Genomic DNA, 21,124 nt, shown 5'->3' on the forward strand with positions numbered 1-21,124 from the left:
CCCTTCGCTCTGACCTTTTCTCCATAGGCAGCTGCTAGCACCGTTTTAGTGACGTACTGTTCAAAGAGCAACAGAAGGAGGACCCAGAGGAACTTCTCAGCACCTAGCGTATCGACAAGCTGAACAAGGATGGGCAGGCGCCTGTGTTCCGGAACATGTGGCAGCGCATCCACAAACACACTAATGATCTTTACCACAATTTCTTCAATGTTTCTCGTGACTTCTACAGAGTCTCCACCATCAGACTGCAAAACAGCAGGCAGGGACAATGAATACGAGCAAATCACCCACCACAAAATGAGCTTCAAGCGGAAGAAAAAAGGCCTTCAGATGTACCGACAAGTTATCAAAAGAGTTTTAATAAGCCAAGACCTATCAATAAATATTCAGTGAGTATCCATTATGTCCCAGGCACTGTCTGGCTCTGTGGAGAATCTGAAGAATAAGACGTGAGCCTGGCCCAGAGGAGACTGATGGTCTGTGTGAAACTAGACAGACATGTGCAAAGATGACAGCAAGAAGCAGTCAATGCCAGGTGCCAATCTGTGGCACTGATAGTGGGTCTGCTCTCAGGCAGTCTGGGAGGGCCACAAAGATCAACGAGGACTGACGGGGGCCTCGAGAGGAATGGGTATAATTTCCATAAGTGGAGAACAGAAAAGGTCAGTAACCTCCTGCTGCTGTCAGAATAAAATTTGTATTGTTTTACTCTGGCACTGGTGTTCAAAATACATTTGTTAAACATGTATATAAACACTTGAATAAATGAATATTAAATTAATGCCTTTTCCTTCTATCTGCCTCAACTCTCTGCTCTTGGCCAAACTGAGCACATTACATTCTTTACACACACCGTGCACGTTCCCAGACCACGCCTCTTCTCAAGCTGCGGACTGCGCCATCTCACTCAGCAAATCCTATCTTCCTTTCACACCAGTTCAAATGCTATTTCCTACAAAACTTTCTGGTCATCCTGGCCCACATGGGCTTTTCCCTATTCTGAACTCTTCAGCATTTACTCATTCCACTGGCACCTAACAAATTACAGCATAGGTATTTTTCTTTTTATGTATATGTCCTGTACTAGCCAACTTATTGGATGCACAGAATCCTAATACCAAAACTTAAAGGTGAAGGTACTCAACAATTACTTGCTGAACACAGCATTCCAGGAATGGCTGATAGCATGAGAAAAGCCATTAACGACATATGGGTATAAACAAAAAACTCAAGTAGACAATGAAGATCTTTATCTCTGAGGCTAAAATTTTTAGTTTCAAATGGCAGAGACTACATGTCACTTATCTCTTTGAGTACTTAGCTCTTAGAAAGAACAACTGGTAAATGGCTGTTGAACTGCACATTAATAAATCTGCCATTGTAGCTCTCAAAGCTCCTGTATTAAAAACTATTAAGGATATTACAGTGAAATTGGATACAACAGAAGGTATTACCATGAAACTGATGCAATGTTCGGAAATACACAGCAAAAGTCAATTCACTTTGTCAGGATAATAAGACGCTTTTATATTTACACCCTTGCAGTACAGCAGAACCAACTACACATGTTTATTCATATTCTTGGAAAAGGCATGATTTCCAAGACTGCTCCTTAGCTTCAACATTCTAAAATTTAAGAGGTGCAAGTACCTGAGCATTTCCTAAAGGCTTATAATGTATTTACTACTACTTGAATTTCAAACTTCGAAAATTTTTAAAGATTAAAAAAAAAATACTAATATGGTATAAAGACAGCTTACCTGAATGAGCGCCGGAATAACCATTTTCACTGTCTTGTTAATAACTTGAAAACTGTAAGTATCATCTAGACGCATGACATTGGCTCCCATAAATGTAAAAATAGACATGATATTGTGTAGGACTTTATCCTGGAAAAAAAAAAAAAAACCAATATTTTCTATTTTAAACATCAAATATCTATGATTCATTACAACAATAAAAAGGCAAATAACCCAAATGAAAAATGAACAAAGGATTTGAAAAGACCTCTCTTCAAAGATAAAGAAATAGCCAATACACACATGAAAACATGCTTAAAGTCATTAGTTATCCGGGCAACAGAAATCAAAACCACAGTGAGATACCACTTCACATCCACCGGGCTGGCTATTATCCCAAAGACAGACAATAACAAGTATGGCAAGGATGTGAAGAAATTGGATCCCTTGTCCACTACTGGTGGGAGAGAAAATGGTATATCTACTTTGAAAAACAGTCTGGGAGTTCCTCAAAAAGCCAGACAGTTAGCACATGATCCAGCAATTCCACTCCTAGATACGAACCCAAGAGAACTGAAAACATATGTATATACAAAAACTTGTTCATAGCAGCGTTATTCACAATAGCCAAAAGGTGAAAACAACCCGAAGTCCATCAACTGATGAATGGATAAACAATATATGATATAACCACATGATGGAATATTATTTAGCCATAAAAAAGATTGAGGTACTGATTCATACTATAACATGAATGAAACTTGAAACATGCCAAGTGAAAGAAGCCAGACACAAAAATCCACATATTATATGAAATGTCCAAAGTATATAAACCCATAGAAACAGAAAGCATATTAATGGTTCCAGCTACTGGGGGGAGGGTGGAATGGGAGTGACTGCTGACAGGTACAGGGTTTCTTTCTGAGGTGATGAAAATGTTCTGGCATTAGATAGTTGTGATGGCTGCACGATTTTGTGAATACATTAAAACCACTGAATTGTACACCTTAAAAGGGTGAATTCCACAGTACATGAATTACGTTTCAATTTAAAAAAGGAAAAATATCAATAATTCTTAATTGTTTCTGGATGATCAACCACTTTGAGAGCTATGAACTCTCTTCCAATAAAAAAAAAAAAATCGCCTGCACACAAAACCTTGCACGTGATTTTCCTAGACGAAATGACCCCTAGAGCTCACGGAGAACCTGTGATCTAAATCCCTGTGAGGAAAATAGTTTAAATCTCTTAAAAAAATTTCACATAATCTACCCCAGAGGTCATGGTCCCCAGACCTTCTCTTAGACCAAGACAGGAACCATTTCCAAAGCCAACTCTTCAGACAGGGATTGGGCTGGACTATAAGATAGAAAATGACACTGGTCAAGAGTGAGCTTCTTGGATTAAGTAGACACATGAGACTATGTGGGCAGCTCCTGTCTGGATGGGAGATGAGAGGGCAGAGGGGGTCAGAAGCTGGCTGAATGGACACAAAAGTAGAGAGTGGAGGGAAGGAATGTGCTGTCTCATTAGGGGGAGAGCAATCAGAAGTATATAGCAAGGTGTACATAAATTTTTGTATGAGAGGCTGACTTGATTTGTAAACTTTCACTTAAAGTACAATAAAAATTTTTAAATATTAAATATCAAAGGGTTTTAGGCAATTTAAAGTAACACCTTATAAGAGATGGAGTATGAAGGTGGAATTTTAAAGGGAGGAAGGTGGAATTTTCTAAGAGTATTGGATTGTCTTAACTATTAAGGTGAATAAACAAATGAAGCAAGATATAATAGCAAGCTCACGAACATTGTTAAGTATACAGTATATTAGAGAAGATAAGGATTAGTACAATTAGACGGTTATTTAAGTGTATTAAAGTTCCCATGAGTGCCTAGTTTGCTCGGGGGAAATGGAGCTTCAACAGAAGACAGTTTATGATAAGGTCACATGTAGGGAATGAAACCAACCGGAATGGCCATGTAGAACAATTTAGCACAGACTGCATGAAGAAATGAGAAAACTACAATAAGCAAAAAGAAGTCCCTGGGGAAATACTTTTTAGAAATTCTGAGATAATAAAATTTAAATGGGAAAAAAAAATTTTTTTTTTCCACATAACCTTTTTTACATAAGAGACAGGATTTCTTTAACTGAGTAGTTTACAAAGGAGCGTTGGTGGCACAGTGGTTAAAGCAACAGACTGCTAACCAAAAGGCTGGTAGTTTGAAACCACAAATGGCTCCACGGGAGAAAGACGTGGCAGTCTGCTTCTGTCGAGACCTACTACCTCGGAAACCCTGAGGGTCGCAGTGAGTCGGAATCCACTCAGCGGCAGTGGGCTTGGAGGTAATTTACAAGCAGTTTTCTTTCAATGACTGGTTGAAAGCTGTTTAGAAGGATCAGCTACCTAAAGCACACTACAGCTCTCAGTCTGACCTTCTACCTGGTGATTAATGAGGCAGTATTTTTTTTCCAAATAACACTAATACTTATTAACCACCTACTTACAGTATGCCAGGTACTGTGCCAAGTGCTAACCATAGGTTATCCAACCAAGTCCTAACTACAATCCTATGAAGGTTTCTACATCTCTCAACCTACAAAAAGAGAACTGAAGTTTAGCAAGATCAGTCTGCTCATATTGTCCCCGCTATTAAGAGACAGGGTTGAGATTTGTACCCAGGGCTGTATGATTCAAAGCCCACTGAATTTAAACCAGTAAATGCCTCTGCACTTCCATGGAAGAAAGAAAATACCTGAGATTTCTGCTAAAGCATTAATTCATTAATACTTACCGGAAATATTCCAGCAACAGTACCCAACAGTAAAAGGGCGTGGTGATGGGTTTGAGGCATCTCAGAAAGGCGGATGCACTGGACTATCAATTCCACATTGAATTTTTCCTCATCTAAAATATCTTCAGTGGTAAGAAATGGAAAAAAAAAAATGTGTAAGTTGTAGGTACATTTACACCCAAAGCACATAATTTTTTTTAAAACTTTTTCTTCCATGAAAAGACTTACCTTTTGGTATTTTGCCACCATCTGGAGAGAGTTTCTGGCAGATGTTGAGCAGACAACTAAGAATTAATTGTTTGGTGTATTCCATACTTCCTTGCTCCAACAACAAAGGTTCTAAACATCTTCAGACCCCCCGGAAAAGAGATGATAGAAAATGAAAAAGTTATACAATTTCAGTGTCACATGACCATTGCTCAGAACTCATATCAAATATGGAATAACTAAAATACCAACATTAAACATACTATCTAACGTCTACAACATTTTCTCATACAGGCAGGTGTTTATGTCAAATTATTTCTCTACTGCATTTTCCATCAGCCTATAAAGATTCCATTAGGAATCTCAGAGGAAAACCTTGAGAATTTGTTTTTCAGATGGAAGTACACATCCCACAATTCAATGGCATACTCTAGAGATATCTGCTAAGACTTGATACCTAAAAAAGACAGCAGGTTTCACTCTGTATCTTTAAATTCAAGTAAGGATGCTTCCAAAAGGTCACACAATCTTCTCAGGGTCACGGTATTTAACTTTAAGAAGAAAAGTAGGATGGAAGGCCATTTCCTACATAACGAAGAATGACAATCTGTTTGGGGCACTGGCAACAGGTACCTAAAACTGTTTTCTAATCTTTCAACTACGGTACTTAAATTGCTTTATTTTATAGACTAGTGGAGTAAAAAAAGAGAGTATGATGAAAAGAAAATGTTAAGTGAAATTCAGATGGGCAAGAATTAAAATCCTATTCTCTCTTAGGTCAAAGCTAAGCATCATTACCTTGAAAGCAGGTTAAAAAGTGTTGGTATCAATATCTGAGGACTTTTGAGTTTCTTTTTGTGTTGCAGTAATTCCAGGATGAGGGTTACTCTTTGCCAGTAAGAACCTTCCACTTCCTGAACAGGTTCTAGATCTTGTGACTTCCTGGAAAACAGGTAAGATAAAAAGTTGGAAATGCGAACACTATAAAGTTAAATAAAAAACTATCATGCCCTACTATGCCAAAGTGATGGGTATTAAAAAGTCACAACATTCTAGGCCCAGGGGAACAACAGCATGTTCTTGGTGCATTCACAGCTCTTACTTCTGCTGCATTTTTCGCCTTCTTGTTTGCTGAATTGTGCCCAAGGATTTAGCTTTATCCGGTGGCTCCAGTTCTATCCGGACTTGTTCTGCATTTACAGAAATCTGAAATATTAAAAGTAAGCACAGTTGACGATATAATACCACGGGACAAAATTAGAGCAATAAACACGGATTAAAAGAAATACAATGAAAAGTTTTGCATGCACCTGTTTATCGTAGGTCTCCCTACCACTCTAGAGCTCAGCCTGTTCCCCAAAGGGCAAATAAATACCTTCAATGATTTCTAATCTATCCTTTGGGAAATATTCCATATACCAAGAGATTTAAAAAAAAAATACACACATAACGTTCCATATCTTAGAAATCTTCTCAGATTGACACGTACTTATTTCATCATATGGTGTACATTTATGGTCTCAAAGAATAAAAAATGGTATTTATTGTATTTTGGTAATCAAAATAATTTTTATACAGGAAAGTGCAGCTGCCTTGCGTTTCAGGTCAATCCTACCTCTGGGCCGCTATGGAATGTCGTAACAAAGATCTCATCTGCCCTCTAGCTGGCTATCTACTGAGACAGAGGAACTCTGATTTATGCTTTCCTTGCAAAAGCTTTAAAATGTCCCCTTCTGGGCTAAATGCTAATTCAACCAGCATTGAATTGGCACTGTGCCCAAAGCCTGTCAAACATGTGCTGTTATCTTTGTGAGCCTCTCATTTTTTCCCACATTCCTTTCAGACATTATCCCGTATTAAAGTTCACTCAACTAAGGGGTTGTGCTTCCCACCATTTGATTCTACTACCTAATAACAAGCCTCTTTAAAAACAAGATGAGAAAAGAGAAAAGCGGGAGAAGGTATAAACCAAAACCCAACGTAGCCCTCGCAGACATGAATTCTTCCTCAATTGGGTATTCTGGTACTATGGTTAAGTTTTGATATGCATATACAACCAATGAGCAGATTCTCAACTCCATCATGTATCTGTCATCATGCAACTATATTGAAATCACGTAGAATAATCTGTTACCTAGCTGAACAGTGAGCCACTCACTCACTCCTACTCCTTACATAAAGGTAGATGGCACCTAGCACCAGTACGACCCAAACACACACACACACATAAACACACAGATGTGCACACACACGCCTCCTACCTAGTTAAAATTAAATATTTCATGCAATAAAAATGAGAGTAAAGACTTATAATTTTGATTCTGTATGACCTAGTTTTCCATTCTTGTTAATGGTAACATCTGACTTTCTAAAAGCATTTTATGTAAAATGGAAGACATTTAAACACATGGCACTATTTGGAAGAGACTATACGTTAATGAACAAATTACAGAAAGTGTGCAACTTACCCCTTTAAAAACACTGCAAACCGTCTGAGCACAATGTGTATTTTTACAGTCCACCAACAAATCAAACATCATTCCCAAAAGCTTCTGCTGAACTTTTTCATCTGATATAGCTGCAAAGAATGGCTTTGTAATCTAGGGAAGGTATAAAAAAGGAAATTGAATTCAATGAACAAACTTGAACTCCAACAACAATCTTTATAATGCACCCTTATCAAATTCTCCTCACAATATAAAATTGTTCCCCATTTTATTTCGTCAATTAGAATGCAGTTCTTTTAAATTGCCCATGTCCAACATTCAGTTTTGCCAAATGGGTCAAATACATCTTGTTCCTTTAAAACACACCCAGTCAACCAGTAACATTACACATTTTTAAATGGCTGAAAATAGTTTCTGCAAGAAGTTACTAACCTTTTCGAGGGCTGCGATCTGAATGGTTGGCATTCCTGGGCCAAGTTCCTTTGTTGTGTGCACAGCTTTCATGAATATATCTAGACTCACTGGGTCCTTATGCAAAAGCGAAGCTGAATATTCATTGTATTTTCCCAGAATGAGATATAAAACAATGGCCTCATCTTTCAGGACAGCTGTAGGCTCCTTCTGGACCTTTTCTAGTAGTTTTTCAACCATAGGCAACAGGTGAGAAAGCACCACCTGAAGTTTGAAAAGCTTATTAGTAAATAGTTAAGTACACAGTTACCTACACTGACAAAGGTTTATTGCTTGCTTTATAAAAACAACCAAAGATAGTGTGTTGGAGGGGTGGCCAGTTAGCCTGGAGAAAAAAAAAAACCAACAATAATTACTATTCTCTTGATTCATAGTAAGACATACTTAGGTCTTCTCTAAATGTTCCATCTGTAATGTTTAAAAGCCCTAAATCTTTCAAAGAGCAGAGAAAGAATCTTTTGTGTGTTCCTCAAGACTTTTTGGGGACAGAAAATAGAAACTAAATTTTTAGAGTCTAAAAATAAATTCAGCATTGCCTAAGATTTTGTACACTCCCCTAAGCAATGTTTCCAACTTGATATACGCGTTGCCGTTAAGTCAATTCCGACTCATGTCAACCCTAAAGGACAGAGTAGAACCGCCCCACCGGGTTTCTAAGGATCGCCTGGTGGATTGGAACTGCCGACGTTTTGGCAGCCACCGCTCTTGACCACTACGCCTTGATATAAAGTTAACGTTAATTCAAGTTATGCATGTGCAGTCTTTAAAAACTAAATCAAAGGTCAGCAAATTACGGCTTGTCCACCTGTTTTTATAAAGTCTTACTGAAACACAGCCACGCTTATTCATTTACGTCTATGACTGCTTTTGAGCTACAACGGTAGAGGTGACTACTTGCAATAGAGACCATATGGCCTGTTTGTTGTTGTGTGCCGTTGAGTCGATTCTGACTCATAATGACCTTACAGGACAGAGTAGAACTGCCCCATAGGGTTTCCTAGGCTGTAATCTTTACATGAGCAGATCCCCAAGTCATCATCCCCACCCCCTCACATACCTCAGAGCTGCTGGTAGGTTTGAACCACTGACCTTTTGGCTAGCAGTTGAATACTTAGCCACTGTGCCACCAAGGCTCCTAAAATATCTACTATGTGGCCCTTCTCAGAAAAAGTTTGTTGACTCCTAGTCTAAACTATACCACAGATGGCACTGAGCTGATAAACGCCATGACCGCTTCCGCCAGGAAAATACAATTAAACGGTCTTCACTCTGTTTTATCCCATTATAGTCCTCCAAGTCTACAGCCAGTCCAATACTGGTGAAGAGCACAAGCATTTTTGGAAAGCTAGGGTGATGGATCTTTCCTCTGCTGACCAGCACATACCATCATTTAAAGAAGTGTCTCATAACCTCTTTCTTTTACGTCACGGTCTTCCTTGACAACGTAATGGAAGGTATGGATTTTGACTCCCCAGAAAAATGTACGAACAGATACATTTAAAAAACCAGCAGAGGATTTTGTAACATTCAGACTTCAGGTTCAGCCACAGACCCTTAGGCTCAAATATATTACCTTCCGGATGACTTTCACTTGAAAAATAGACACCAGTCAACACTGCTTTCAGCTGTGCATCCACAGCATTTTTCCTTATGTGATTTTTAAATCTATTTAAAATCTAATTAGTGGTTAGACACACTTAGTTTTAAAACTGAAATAAACTCACCACTACTTGCTTTTTGTATTCTGTACCTCAACTCATCTACCTCCCAAATTTAGTAAGAAAACAATTCCTTCTGAGTGTGTATGTATAACTCTTGCAAAGGTCTTCCTCATATGAGCAGGCACGACAATTCTTTAGAAGCACCAGATGGAACGTATGAGTCACTTAAATCACACACACCTCACTGTTGACGTGCTCAAGTACTTTCATCAAATCTTTTGCGATATAAGACGGGCAATTATATACACAATTAAGTAGGTGTTTCAAGGTTTCAAACAGCTTCTGATGAGATTTCACTTTTTTTTCTCTCTGTAGTTCTTCAAATAAAGTAGCCAAATCCTAGGATGCCAAAAAGAAAACTGGATTAAAAAAAGGGTTAAGGAACTATAAAGATCAAATACGTTAATTACGGAACATTCTTTCCCAAATGTTGTTGACATTGTTTGTAACTTTTCAGTTCCCCTTAAAGCTCCACATTTAGCTTACTATCAAAAAAGCCAACCAAAAAAAACCAAAAACCAAACCCATTGCCATCCGATTCCTAGCGACCCTACTAGACAGAGTGGAATTGCCTCTTAGAGATTCCAAGCAGTGTCTGGTAGATTTGAACTCCTGAGCTTTTGGTTAGCAGCCGTAGCTCTTAACCACTACGCCACCAGCGTTCCCAAAAAAAGCCATAGGCTAGCCTTTTATGCAACAAAGACAGCAGAATTGAAACATATAGGCAGTGTTTTTACTTCCTTATTATTTCTTCAGAAAACATCTTTTAAAAATTTGCCTTTTAAGTAATATCTACACTCCTTCTAATGCAGGCCCTTTTAAAACTAGGGGAGAAATATGTGCAGACACTTACATATCATTTCTAAACTCAGTGACTTAGTCGACTAAAATGCCTGCAAAGAAAAATGTCAAGAAAACACCCTTCACGTATACCCACACGTGTGCACATATGCAATCTTTGCGAACGGGGCTTACCTGAACAACATAGGTGGCATCTGAGGTGATCTCCTCTGCTTTAGGGACCAAATGATCTATGATCAGCTGAAACTGGGACTGCACTCCGCTGAGGGCCTGGAGACACTGAATGGCAGCCCGACGTACTTCCTTTATGGGGCTTCCCAGGTTAATGAGTAGTGATATCACCACTAAAACCAAAGGGAAAAAAACTTAAGGAACATTTTTAAAAATTGAAACAGTATACAAAATGTATGTAATAAAGTTTTCCTCCCAACTCAAACTCGCTCTCCAAAACGCATTCATTGCTTAATTATTTACTATTTCAAAATGATGCGAGGCATATGCCGCGTGGGTATATTCTTTTGAAAATACACAAATGGGAGAACAGTATACATAACTACACTGCACGGTAATTCTGCACTAACTGCTATCACATCTCAATGTATTTTATATTTGAAAGTTTACTGAAACATGTCTATGTAAATTAAGCCACCCTTTCTAAATGCATCAGAATCGACTCGACGGCGCTGGGTTTTTACTGGGTTCTAAAAGCATAGTACTGCACTATATATTCCATATTTAAAACTAGTACCTTACTGACGAATATTTAGGTTGTTTCTAGTTTTTGGCATTAAAACAATGTTGCAAAAAACACCCCTGTATGTACCTCCTTGCACAAGCGTGCAAAGGAAATCAGCCTTTCGTCCATCATGATTTGTAACTGTTTTGTCTCAGACTGACATTACTGACTTTATTTTTTCATGAAGAAATTTTATAGTAGATTTTCCTTCTGGTTTTGTATGTCGTTTGGAACAGCCCTCCACAGCTTAGGCATGTTAAAAAAAAAAATACCTATCTCTGTATTTAGAGAGGGCACATGCACTCCCATGTTTCCTTCTAACATTAGAGCTAAGTTTTTTTTATGTTAAATCTTTAATGAGTGTAAAATTTTTATATAAGGGATGAGGTTGGGATCAAACTTTTTCATATTTCCAGATGGCTAGCCTGATGATTTATTCAATAACCTATGTAATAATCCCACAAATCTGGTGAGGTTAATCCCAGCTCTATCATATTCATACAATCCATAGGAATTTGAAATTTGTCTAAAATCACGTTCAGTAATAGTGATAACAATCCTATTACTGCATTTAATAGGAGGGCTTTTGTTTCCCCAATTATGCAGCGAAAAATGCCAGCATCTGATTTGGGAAATATTTTTTAGTCCTATTTTGCTGTCATTTCAATTAGGAATGATTATTGGTCTTTGTCTAATGTCTTTCCAGATCTTTGGCTAGGATTATGTGGCTATTCTCCTTCAAAATACAGATATGGAGCTTTAGGGTCATGATTTCATGGGTTATCCCACTTCACCAGCATAACATGTTCAGTGCTTCTGTTCTACCTCCTAGTTCTCTGCGTAGTGCCTAAGGGTCTTAAAAGCTTGCAAGTGGCCATTCAAGGTACAACAGCTGGTCTCTATTCACCTGGAGCAATGGGGGAAGAAGGAGAGTCATGGATAGGAGGATATGGAATGTGTGGTTAACTGCCGCCTTTACCATGAGGCCGCATGAACTGGATGGTGCCCGTCTACCATTACCGAGCATTTTGATCAAAGATTCCACAGAAGAATTCTGATTAAAAAGGGGGAAAATACCAAACAAAATTTCAAATTCTCACAGACTCCAGACTTTCCGGAGCCACGAAGGGTGGATGAACCCCTGAAACTATTGTCCTGAGATAATCTTTAAACCAAAAACACCCCCTGAAATCATTTTAAAACCAAGGAACAGTTGAGCTTAACCAGTAAAAAAGGGCTGCCTTGAGCATTACGCTCTTCTAAGAACCATCTACATGGAATCAGACTGACAACAGCAACTTGAAAGAGAAGATAGGAACCTTAGGGGACAGTGAGTTTATGTCATTGAGGAAGGAACAACTCTGAAGAAGGAGGGTAAGAATGGTTGCACTACTCGAATGTAACCAATGTCACTAAATTGTGCATGTAGAAACTATTGAATTGGTCTATGTTTTGCCACGTATATTCTCAACAAAATAAATAAAATTTAGAAAAAACATTGAGATGGTCAATTAGATCAACAGAGTTCCTAATATTGAACCAATTTTATATTCTTGGAATGAACTCTATCTGGGCAAAAAAATTTTTTTTTCCAAATAAGCTGCTGGATTCTATTTGTAATTATTTTATTTAGGATTTTTACATTAACACTCTTATCGATTATGGCCTATTGTTTTTGTCTGTTATCCTTCTCAGTTTTCACGTCAATATTATACCTGTTTTAAACAAAGAACCTAGACGTTTTCCTTCTCTCCCTATGCCCTATTAAGTTAAACAGCACTGGAATAACCCGTTTCTGGTAGAATGCATCTGTGAAACCAACTGAACTGGGCCTTTTTTTTTTTTTTGAAGAGCTATCTCTATACTCCTGTCATGGTAATTTGGTTACATAGGCTTTATTTCATTCTCTCTAACTTCTGGGACAAATTCTGGTAATTTATATTTTGCTAGAAATGATCCATTTCATATATAACTTAGTGAAAGAATTTAATAAGAAGGCTACTTCTTAAATCCTAGGTCCCAAGGTGGTGCAGTTTGCACTCAACTATTAACCTAAAAGTTGGTGGTTTGAACCCACCCAGCGGTACCAGAGAAGAAAAGCCTGGCAATCTGCTTCCATAAAGATTATAGCCAAGAAAAACCTATGAAGAAGTTCTACACTGTAAATGTATAGGGTTGCCACGAGTCGGAACTGACTCAACGGCAATGGGTTTGATTTGGGTTTTTTAAATCCTATCAGAGACGCTTGACAAGTTTTCAAATCTGTCTGAGAAGCTCAGATCATCCTATGGAAGCTGGAAATCCTTTCTGGTCTCTATAAGGTTAATTTATAAAACAAAATCAGAAACAAACTCTTGGAAAGTTGAATTCACACAAGGGGCAGTTTCAGGCCAAGACATTTATTTGTTAATATTCCCTGTATAGTGGAACAGAGCTTGCAGACAAATTCAAATTCAAAGTGCTAAGTACTATATGGTTGCCATGTTCAAATAATATAGTAGCACCCACTATAAGTCAAAGCTACATTATTTTTGCAATCAGCTTTTACTTTCTTCTCTTTAAAAATCTATGTGGAAAAAGGAGACAGAGGTAAAAAAAAAAAAAAAAGCAATGAGAGACTACTGTTTTCATTCAAGGCAGTTAAACTTCAGGTGTTTCTAAATAGTAAAACTAATAGATTGATCTTGATCTTGACGTGCTCAGTTATGGAAAAGTTAATATTAGATGATTTATAAACCAAATAAAGTACATTTTGTTTACCTTAAAAGAAAAGATATATATGTGACTTCATGCTTTCAACTAATTTTATTTAGATTTAAAATTGGGGATTTTACTTAAAAATTTAAAATATATTTGAGTTTTCCTTTCAAACATGCAAGTAAACTTACTATATTGATTAAATGTAACAAACTAAGTAAAGGCAGCCCCCATATTACAAATGATAGTTTTATTCATTCAACAAATATTGCTCTATGCAGGACTCTGAGCAGGAATACTTATCTTCATAGAAATGTAATAAATGGTTAGAGCCCCAAGCTACTGACAAAAACTTAGTTCATATAATACTGTATACTGATCATTAATTAAAAACATAAAAAGTGGCAGTATCTTCTTCTTTTGAGCATCATAACACTTTTTAAAATATATCAGAACAGATACCAGCCAACACTTCTCTAGACTCCTCACAGACAAGGTACAGCTAGAAGCTCATTGTGGACCCCAGGTTAGAACACAGTAATGAAGTGGCCTTCAGAGACTCTAGTGGAAGGTGCCTTCCACGTAGAAGGTGCCTCTCTCCTGTATGCAGTGGAGTACCATGACATGTCTATGTAGCATACATGCAAACATACTTTAGAAAGGGGGGAAGGAGAACAGGGGACAAGGTAGCTAGGGTTGGCAGGGAACTTGTCCTGCAGTGATACCAGTGGAAAGTTAAGTCCTTTGGTCTTGCTGCTTATAGAGACTTACGTTCCTCATGGGCCTTTAATGTCAAAGCATAGTGGGTATTTCGTATCTATTTAGAAAACCGGCATAGTTATGATCTCTAAATACATATACTTTTCGAAAACCCAGTTTAAAACCACTGCCATCGAGTCAATTCTGACTCACAGTGACCCCATAGGGTTTCCAAGGCTGTGTATCTCTACAGAAACAGACCGCCACATCTTTTTCCTGTGGAGCCACTACTGGTTTCATATTGCCGACCTTTCCATTAGCAGTTGATCACTTTAACCAGTGTGTCACCAGGGCTGGGTTTTGAAAACCCACAGTTCAACAGTAGATAACGGTTTTTAATAAATAGTGTTACCTCCACGTAATGAAAGACTCTTCAGGCATTTTACAAAAGGATAAATTTCTACATTTATTAATACTTAGTAAGATGCCAATAACTGGCATTTTAATTGAAAAATTGAAGTAAAAAAATGTACAGGAAGTTCCTAACAGTAAACCTACCTAAGATAGGGACTAAAATTTTATGGTGAGTAGTAAGAGAACAAATTCTTTTCATGGGATTTTATCTTGTAAATAAAACTTAAAATTTTAAATCCATCTCATATTTAACAAATATTTTGTTAAAACTGTAATTATGTACTCTTTCTAGCAGCTAATAAAAGTTAATAAAACAGTGAGAAAGTGTTCACAGAAAACTGAATTATCACGCACTTTGCTTTCACAGTGCATTCATAAAGAATGATTTGGGGAAAATACAAAAGCAAGGGCATCTTCATACTTCCCAAGGGCCACTTATACCAAAATCATCCCAGTCTGAAGCATCAATCATATCCATTAAGCTCATTTTCAATCACTATCTGGTCTAATTTCTGCCAGATCTTCTCATTTGTCAATAGCTTTGTAAGTTAGTCGATCCATTTTTCAATACCACTTTCATCAACTTCATGAAATTCTCTTTTACAAAATTTGCAACACCACTATAAAAAGTAAGAATTTTGTCTTTGGATGCTCCACTAGTGAGAACTCAACCCGAACTTATACCTGATAAAAAGGATAAAACCACTGAGGACTGAGTGGCCTATTTTATAAGTAGTCAACGGATTATGGAATTGTTATGACCATTTGACATCCCTATATAATACTGTGACTGCTGGGGCTCAGAAAATGAATAGCTGGATATCAAGAACCTATATTTAAAAAAGGAAAAAAAAAAACCCTATGCGTAGTCATCAGTCATTTCTACTATTATATTTTTGTGTTTGATGAATTTCCACAATTACCATTTATAACTTAAAAGTGATACTTAAAAGTAACCAGAAAAGTCTGTGTGTGTGCATTTTATTTCAAAATGAATAAAGTTATGATTCTCCCAACTACAAGCTACGTAAACATCAGCGAGAGAATGCATTAACAGTTGGTCAGTACAGAACACGCTACTTCCAATACCTGGAGAAGATGCGGATACAAGCTGGTGTTTCTCCTTTGCCTTCTGAGAGGACAGCATTGTAGAGCCAATATAAAGAGCTTGAGATTGTAGCACTGTTTTCACACTGCAGTTGAGTGGATTTGAAAGGCTAGAACCATAGGTCCATAAAACAGAAAAGAACTTGAATAACTGAAAAACGTCTTCTAGATGTACCTAATTTGAAAAAAAAAAAAAAAGTTTAATTCTTACACAAAATAAATAAGTTGGCTCCAAATCCTCTTTTCATTAATGTACAGTTATAGAAGATAAATAACTTATTGCAGTGTTTTGCTTTCTGTAAGCAGACCCTTAGAAAATCTTCTGTATTTGGTACTTTAACCAACTGGGAAGGATATAAATGAACAGTGATATTCCAACACCTGTAATTTTGCACCTCAACACGCTGAACAAAAAAGACGAGGACACTAAGTGGAAAACTAAGACAAGCGTGGCATCTGGGAAACTTTGTTAAGAAAGTACTTCAGAGATGGAGTCATCAACTTCTACTGTGCCAAATGCTGCTGACAGCAAGACAAGAACGAAGAAGTGACCGCTGAACTTGGCAACACGGAGGTCACTGGTACCTGTGATAACATTCCTCAGCTGAGTGGCTGTGTGCATATAATCTTTCTATCAGTTTTCTCATTTATAAAATGGCACTGAATCAACCACACTGACTGGGCTTCTGTCATTAAATAAAATGAGGGCCTAACGCATGACTAGGCGTGGAGCAAGGTGCGTCTCTGTCCAATCTACGGATAGACGTCATGGTCACAATACTGTTGTACAGAGGCTGTGCTTATTCTCATATCCTCGTCACTGTTTAAAAGTCTGCTTCCATTTTCCCAAGCATGAATTGTCGTAACTAAATAATCTACAACATCTTCTTATACTCCGTGTGCCGAAAAGGGACAGGCCTGATACCTTTATGGAAAGGTTCATTAGAACCCTGAAGTGAACAGCATCAGTACCAGCGAGTATCGTCTCAAAGAGCTCAATAAGCAAGTGCAGACAGTCTCTGCTGTCTCCTTTCAGTTGTTCAGGGTTCCACCATCTATCATCTGTGTGGACAGGAAGACAAAGAAAATGCATAAACCTTGGTGAATATGCTGCTGGAGACTTTTCAGTCAAGAAAAAGAATAATCATGGAGTCAGTACATTCAGTTTTCCAGAGCATCACGCTGAAACTCTTCACAGCTTGTATCTCACCTTTGGGAAAACACTGAGGAACCTTCACTGCATGAATAAAGTTTTTTAGTGCAAATACAAGTAAGACAGAGTCCTCCACAGCAATCATCTGACCCGTGTTGAGCTGTTCTATGTAATGTGCCCACAGCTCCACGGGTATGTCTCTGTCTAACGTCAGCTCACAATGCCATTCTGGGGGGATCTCCTGAAATGTTAAAGGAAACACAAATCAGTACAAACTTAAAGGGGTTCTTAATATGGGTTCTGTGGGTACACCACAGGGAAGTACGAGTCCCTGTGGGTAACATGCAGTATTTTATCTACACATGCATTTAAGTGGAGAGAGGAATAACAGCTTCCATCAGATTTTAACAGAGAGCTATCACTATTCACAAGACACAGATGTATTACCTATGGCTTCATTTTACCTATTTTTGCTTAAACATTATCATTAAAAAAATTTTATTCATATAAGTTGTATTTATCAAATAAAGGATAGGAATGACCAGGCAGGTTTCTAAAGAGAACAACAAGGAGCTAGATTTCCAAGAGATCCTTAGAGGGACTGCTTTCATTTCATAATTTTACTGCTAATCTGAAGAAGATACACAGCATAATCTCCAAATTTACAGATGAGTCTAAACAAGTGGCAAAACGTCACTGCAAATGCCAAAGGGGAACGTGAATAAAGATGCAGGAAAGTGACCAATGAGACTACGTACAGGTGAGTACAGAGTAGTAAATTAGAAGTGAATCCACCTCCTTGTTGTTCTCTTTAGAAACCTCCCTGGTTTGGAGGACAGATAGAAACAAAATAGTATTTATTATACGTGGCAGATATTAAAATCAATTATCTTGTTACCTTAAGAGGTGTTACCAGGTAAAATACAGACAGCTAAAACATGTCCCTTAGTAACGCTGTCAAAGACAACAGCAAGGAAAACCCAAGTCTAATGTAATATGAAAAATAAAATAATATAAAAGATCTGTTTTTGGTAAACAATAGAATGAAGTAATATTTTGTTCAACAACTAATATACCAAGAGATGTATTCATCACTAGAGATACATAAGCATAGCTTGGATAGCTATATGATAAAGATAATGATAAAGACTCCAAACCTCACATACAAAACTTTGCAACCTTGAAATTTTGTAATTCAATTAAATTTTCTACAAAAGCCAGCCAGCCACCTAATCCACAACTATTACCCAAGGCCATTCCGCATTTCACCCAGCCAGTTTCCACAGCCTCAGCATCCCAGCCCCAGTCGTTTCGGCTTCGCTGTGACTAACAGCCAAGTTGTCACTTTCCTCAGCACTCAACTCTCCAGAGACTTTGTTCTCCTTACCACTGCAGTAATGACACTTTCCAGCTTCTTTATTTTTTTCTGCAACAAACTGAAGACTCTCATTGCAAACGGAAAGTGAGTTCCTTTTAAAGATGAACAGCAACCAACAAGCACAGACATTATCACGTGAAAAGTCACTTTCTGCCTCAGGTTATAGGCCTCCTTTTCACTGACACTTATTAAATCCTCCACCTTGAAAAGTAAACACACTCTATTACTGCCAGGTCTTGGTTTTCATAAAGCCATTTTTCTATCTCAGGTCTATCAGGGTATCATGTATTTTAAGTTAAAAATAAAATGACAAATACAAAGCCTTAAAAAAAAAAAAAAAAGTTAAGTACTGATTTCTAAATAATTACAAAAACAAATAATTTCAGAAATTGTAAAGAATGTGACTGCATTTGCCTATTGGACAAATGTTTCAAAAATCACAAACCTAAACTAATACTTTCACAGAAATTTTTTTTACTATTAAAAGTATTTTTCTCCTCTTTCAGGCTATATTTTACTCTTTTGACAAAAAATACGACTATATTCTAATATTTTAAATTAGAATGAGAGACAAAAAGTGCAATGTACACACTATTCTTACTGGTCCAATACAGAATTGCAGTGAAAAAATGGATTCAAAATGTTAAGGATTTCAAATAACCTGCAGGATATACCAAACAACATTGTACATGTTTAGAGCAAAACAACAAAGTACTCAACAATGCTAAAAAAAGAATGAGGAGAAGAAGGAAGAGGAAGGATGAAGGAGGAGGAGAAAGACAGAGGACAGAGGGTGAGGGAAGAGGAGGAGAGGAAGGAGCAAAAGCAGCAGCAGCAGAAGCAGGATCCAGGAAGGCAAAAGCTGAGAACCTAATAGTTATGAGAAGGAAATCTAGGGGGCTATGACAGCATACCTACCATCTTTAACATTGAAGAAGGGTCCCCTGAATTTATATTATCCGCCAACAACCGAATCATCTTCTGATTTGCTATACCAATTAGTTTTCCTGACTTTGTGCTTTTAAACACATTTTCAAGAGCTGTTAAAAAAATTGCATATAGAAACCACTTGTGTGACTAACACCCAAAGAATCATGTGAAATAAGGAATTCAGGTAAAACTTTACTATTTTCATATGAAGGTTTTTTTTTTTTTTTTCTTTTAGCCAAATCTGAATCAATCTGTCTGTAGTTCTACTTCCTTTTCACTGTATACTTTCTATCTTGACAAAAAATTTTTAAAAATCTTACTGGCGTATACAAACACAACTTGAAAATAACAATTACAGCCAAATGTTTACTGTACTTAACTTCTTTTTAAATTTTATCTGTTCTTTCTTTCTATAGAAACAACTGAATTTTTTACCTTCTTTCCAGCCTCTTAATAGAGGGTGCAGAGAGCAAATTCCTGATTTTGATAAATGTACAGCAATTTTCATCTCAGCAGATTCCTTATCATCACTGATGACAACCATATATGGCAGCAACTGTGTCACCACCTGATTCGCCAAATGGTGGTTTTCACTCAGGATCTCTTCTTTAATTAATACGCCTGCTGCTATCTCAAGCACCTTGTACCTAAAAGACATGCATGCACACTTGCTTGACAAACACACTACAGACTTCTACCCAGCAAAAATTCATCACTGCATTGTTTTAGCTCCACTAACAATAAATACCCTGGTCTCCTTATCAAAAATCATGTCAGAACCATCATGACGTTAAAGTCCACGCTAATAAATAAGTTATCAGGGACAAAAATTTTAAATTCTAACCTTCCCATGTCTTTCTGTTTTTGAAGACATCATTGCTGTTGTTAGGTGCCACTGAGCTGGTTCCAACTCATAGCGACCCTATGTACATCAGATGAAACACTCCCCTGTCCTGCGCCATCCTCCCAATCGTTGCTATGTTTGAGACCATTGTTGGAGCCACTGTATCAATCCATCTCTTTGAGGGTCTTCCTATTTTTCAGTGACTCTCTACTAAGCATGATGTCCTTCTCCAGGGACTGGTCCCTCCTGGCAACACGTCCAAAGCATGTGAGATCAAGTCTCGCCATCCTTGCGTCTAAGAAGCTTTCTGGCTGTACTTCTTTCAATGAAGATTTGTTCATTCTTCTGGCAGTTCACGGTATGTTCAATATTCTTCTCCAACACCACAATTCAAAGGCGTCATTTCTTCTTCCATCTTCCTTATTCATTGTTCAGCTTCCACATGCATATGAGTGATTGAAAATAGCATGGCTTGGGTCAGGTACAACTTAATCCTCAAAGTTACATCTTCTGCTTTTTAACATTTTAAAGAGGTCTATTGCAGCAGATCTGCCCAATGCAATACATCATTTAATTTCTTGACTGCTACTTCCATGGGCACTGATTATGGATCCAAGTAAAACAAAACCCTTGATAACTTCAATATTTTCTCCATTTATCACAGGGTTGCTTATTGGTCACTGAGACAACAACAGGCCAAAAAAAAAAAAAAAAAAAGCCAGACCCATTGCCGTCGAGTTGATTCCAACTCATAGCAGCTCTATAGAATTGAGTAGAACTGCCTCATGGGGTTTCTAAGGAGCGGCTGGTAGATATGAACCACCAATCTCCTGGTTAGCAGCTGAGCTCTTAACTACTGTGCCACCAGGGGTCCATCATTAGGTAAAGCAAAACATAAAATATATAGCATTAAATGTCCTCCCCACTAGAAATCAGAGTTCACTCATTCATTCCTATCTGCTAAGAACTACATATGGCAGATAC

The 21,124-nt window shown here is 37.6% G+C and overlaps 1 protein-coding gene across 3 annotated transcripts in view; it reads right to left on the bottom strand.

Annotated features, from left to right (window-relative positions):
* HEATR1 (HEAT repeat containing 1) overlaps positions 1-21,124 on the bottom strand; it is a 60,095-nt gene that overhangs the window by 19,973 nt on the left and 18,998 nt on the right. For 2 of the 3 annotated variants that reach the window (XM_003410910.4, XM_064276706.1), the window contains 16 exons: positions 19,732-19,943; positions 19,285-19,406; positions 18,376-18,567; positions 17,046-17,229; positions 16,761-16,897; positions 15,818-16,010; positions 10,357-10,526; positions 9,562-9,720; positions 7,622-7,864; positions 7,211-7,342; positions 5,845-5,948; positions 5,541-5,684; positions 4,764-4,882; positions 4,536-4,657; positions 1,761-1,889; positions 15-245 (listed from right to left, as the gene is read on the bottom strand). In XM_003410910.4, the coding sequence (XP_003410958.1) occupies positions 15-245; positions 1,761-1,889; positions 4,536-4,657; positions 4,764-4,882; positions 5,541-5,684; positions 5,845-5,948; positions 7,211-7,342; positions 7,622-7,864; positions 9,562-9,720; positions 10,357-10,526; positions 15,818-16,010; positions 16,761-16,897; positions 17,046-17,229; positions 18,376-18,567; positions 19,285-19,406; positions 19,732-19,943 (2,593 nt within the window). The remainder of the gene's footprint in view (positions 1-14; positions 246-1,760; positions 1,890-4,535; positions 4,658-4,763; positions 4,883-5,540; positions 5,685-5,844; positions 5,949-7,210; positions 7,343-7,621; positions 7,865-9,561; positions 9,721-10,356; positions 10,527-15,817; positions 16,011-16,760; positions 16,898-17,045; positions 17,230-18,375; positions 18,568-19,284; positions 19,407-19,731; positions 19,944-21,124) is intronic. The other variant, XM_064276705.1, reaches the window with a different exon arrangement.

The sequence above is a fragment of the Loxodonta africana genome, chromosome 25 (assembly GCF_030014295.1).
Source record: "Loxodonta africana isolate mLoxAfr1 chromosome 25, mLoxAfr1.hap2, whole genome shotgun sequence".
Taxonomy (NCBI): Eukaryota; Metazoa; Chordata; class Mammalia; order Proboscidea; family Elephantidae; genus Loxodonta; species Loxodonta africana.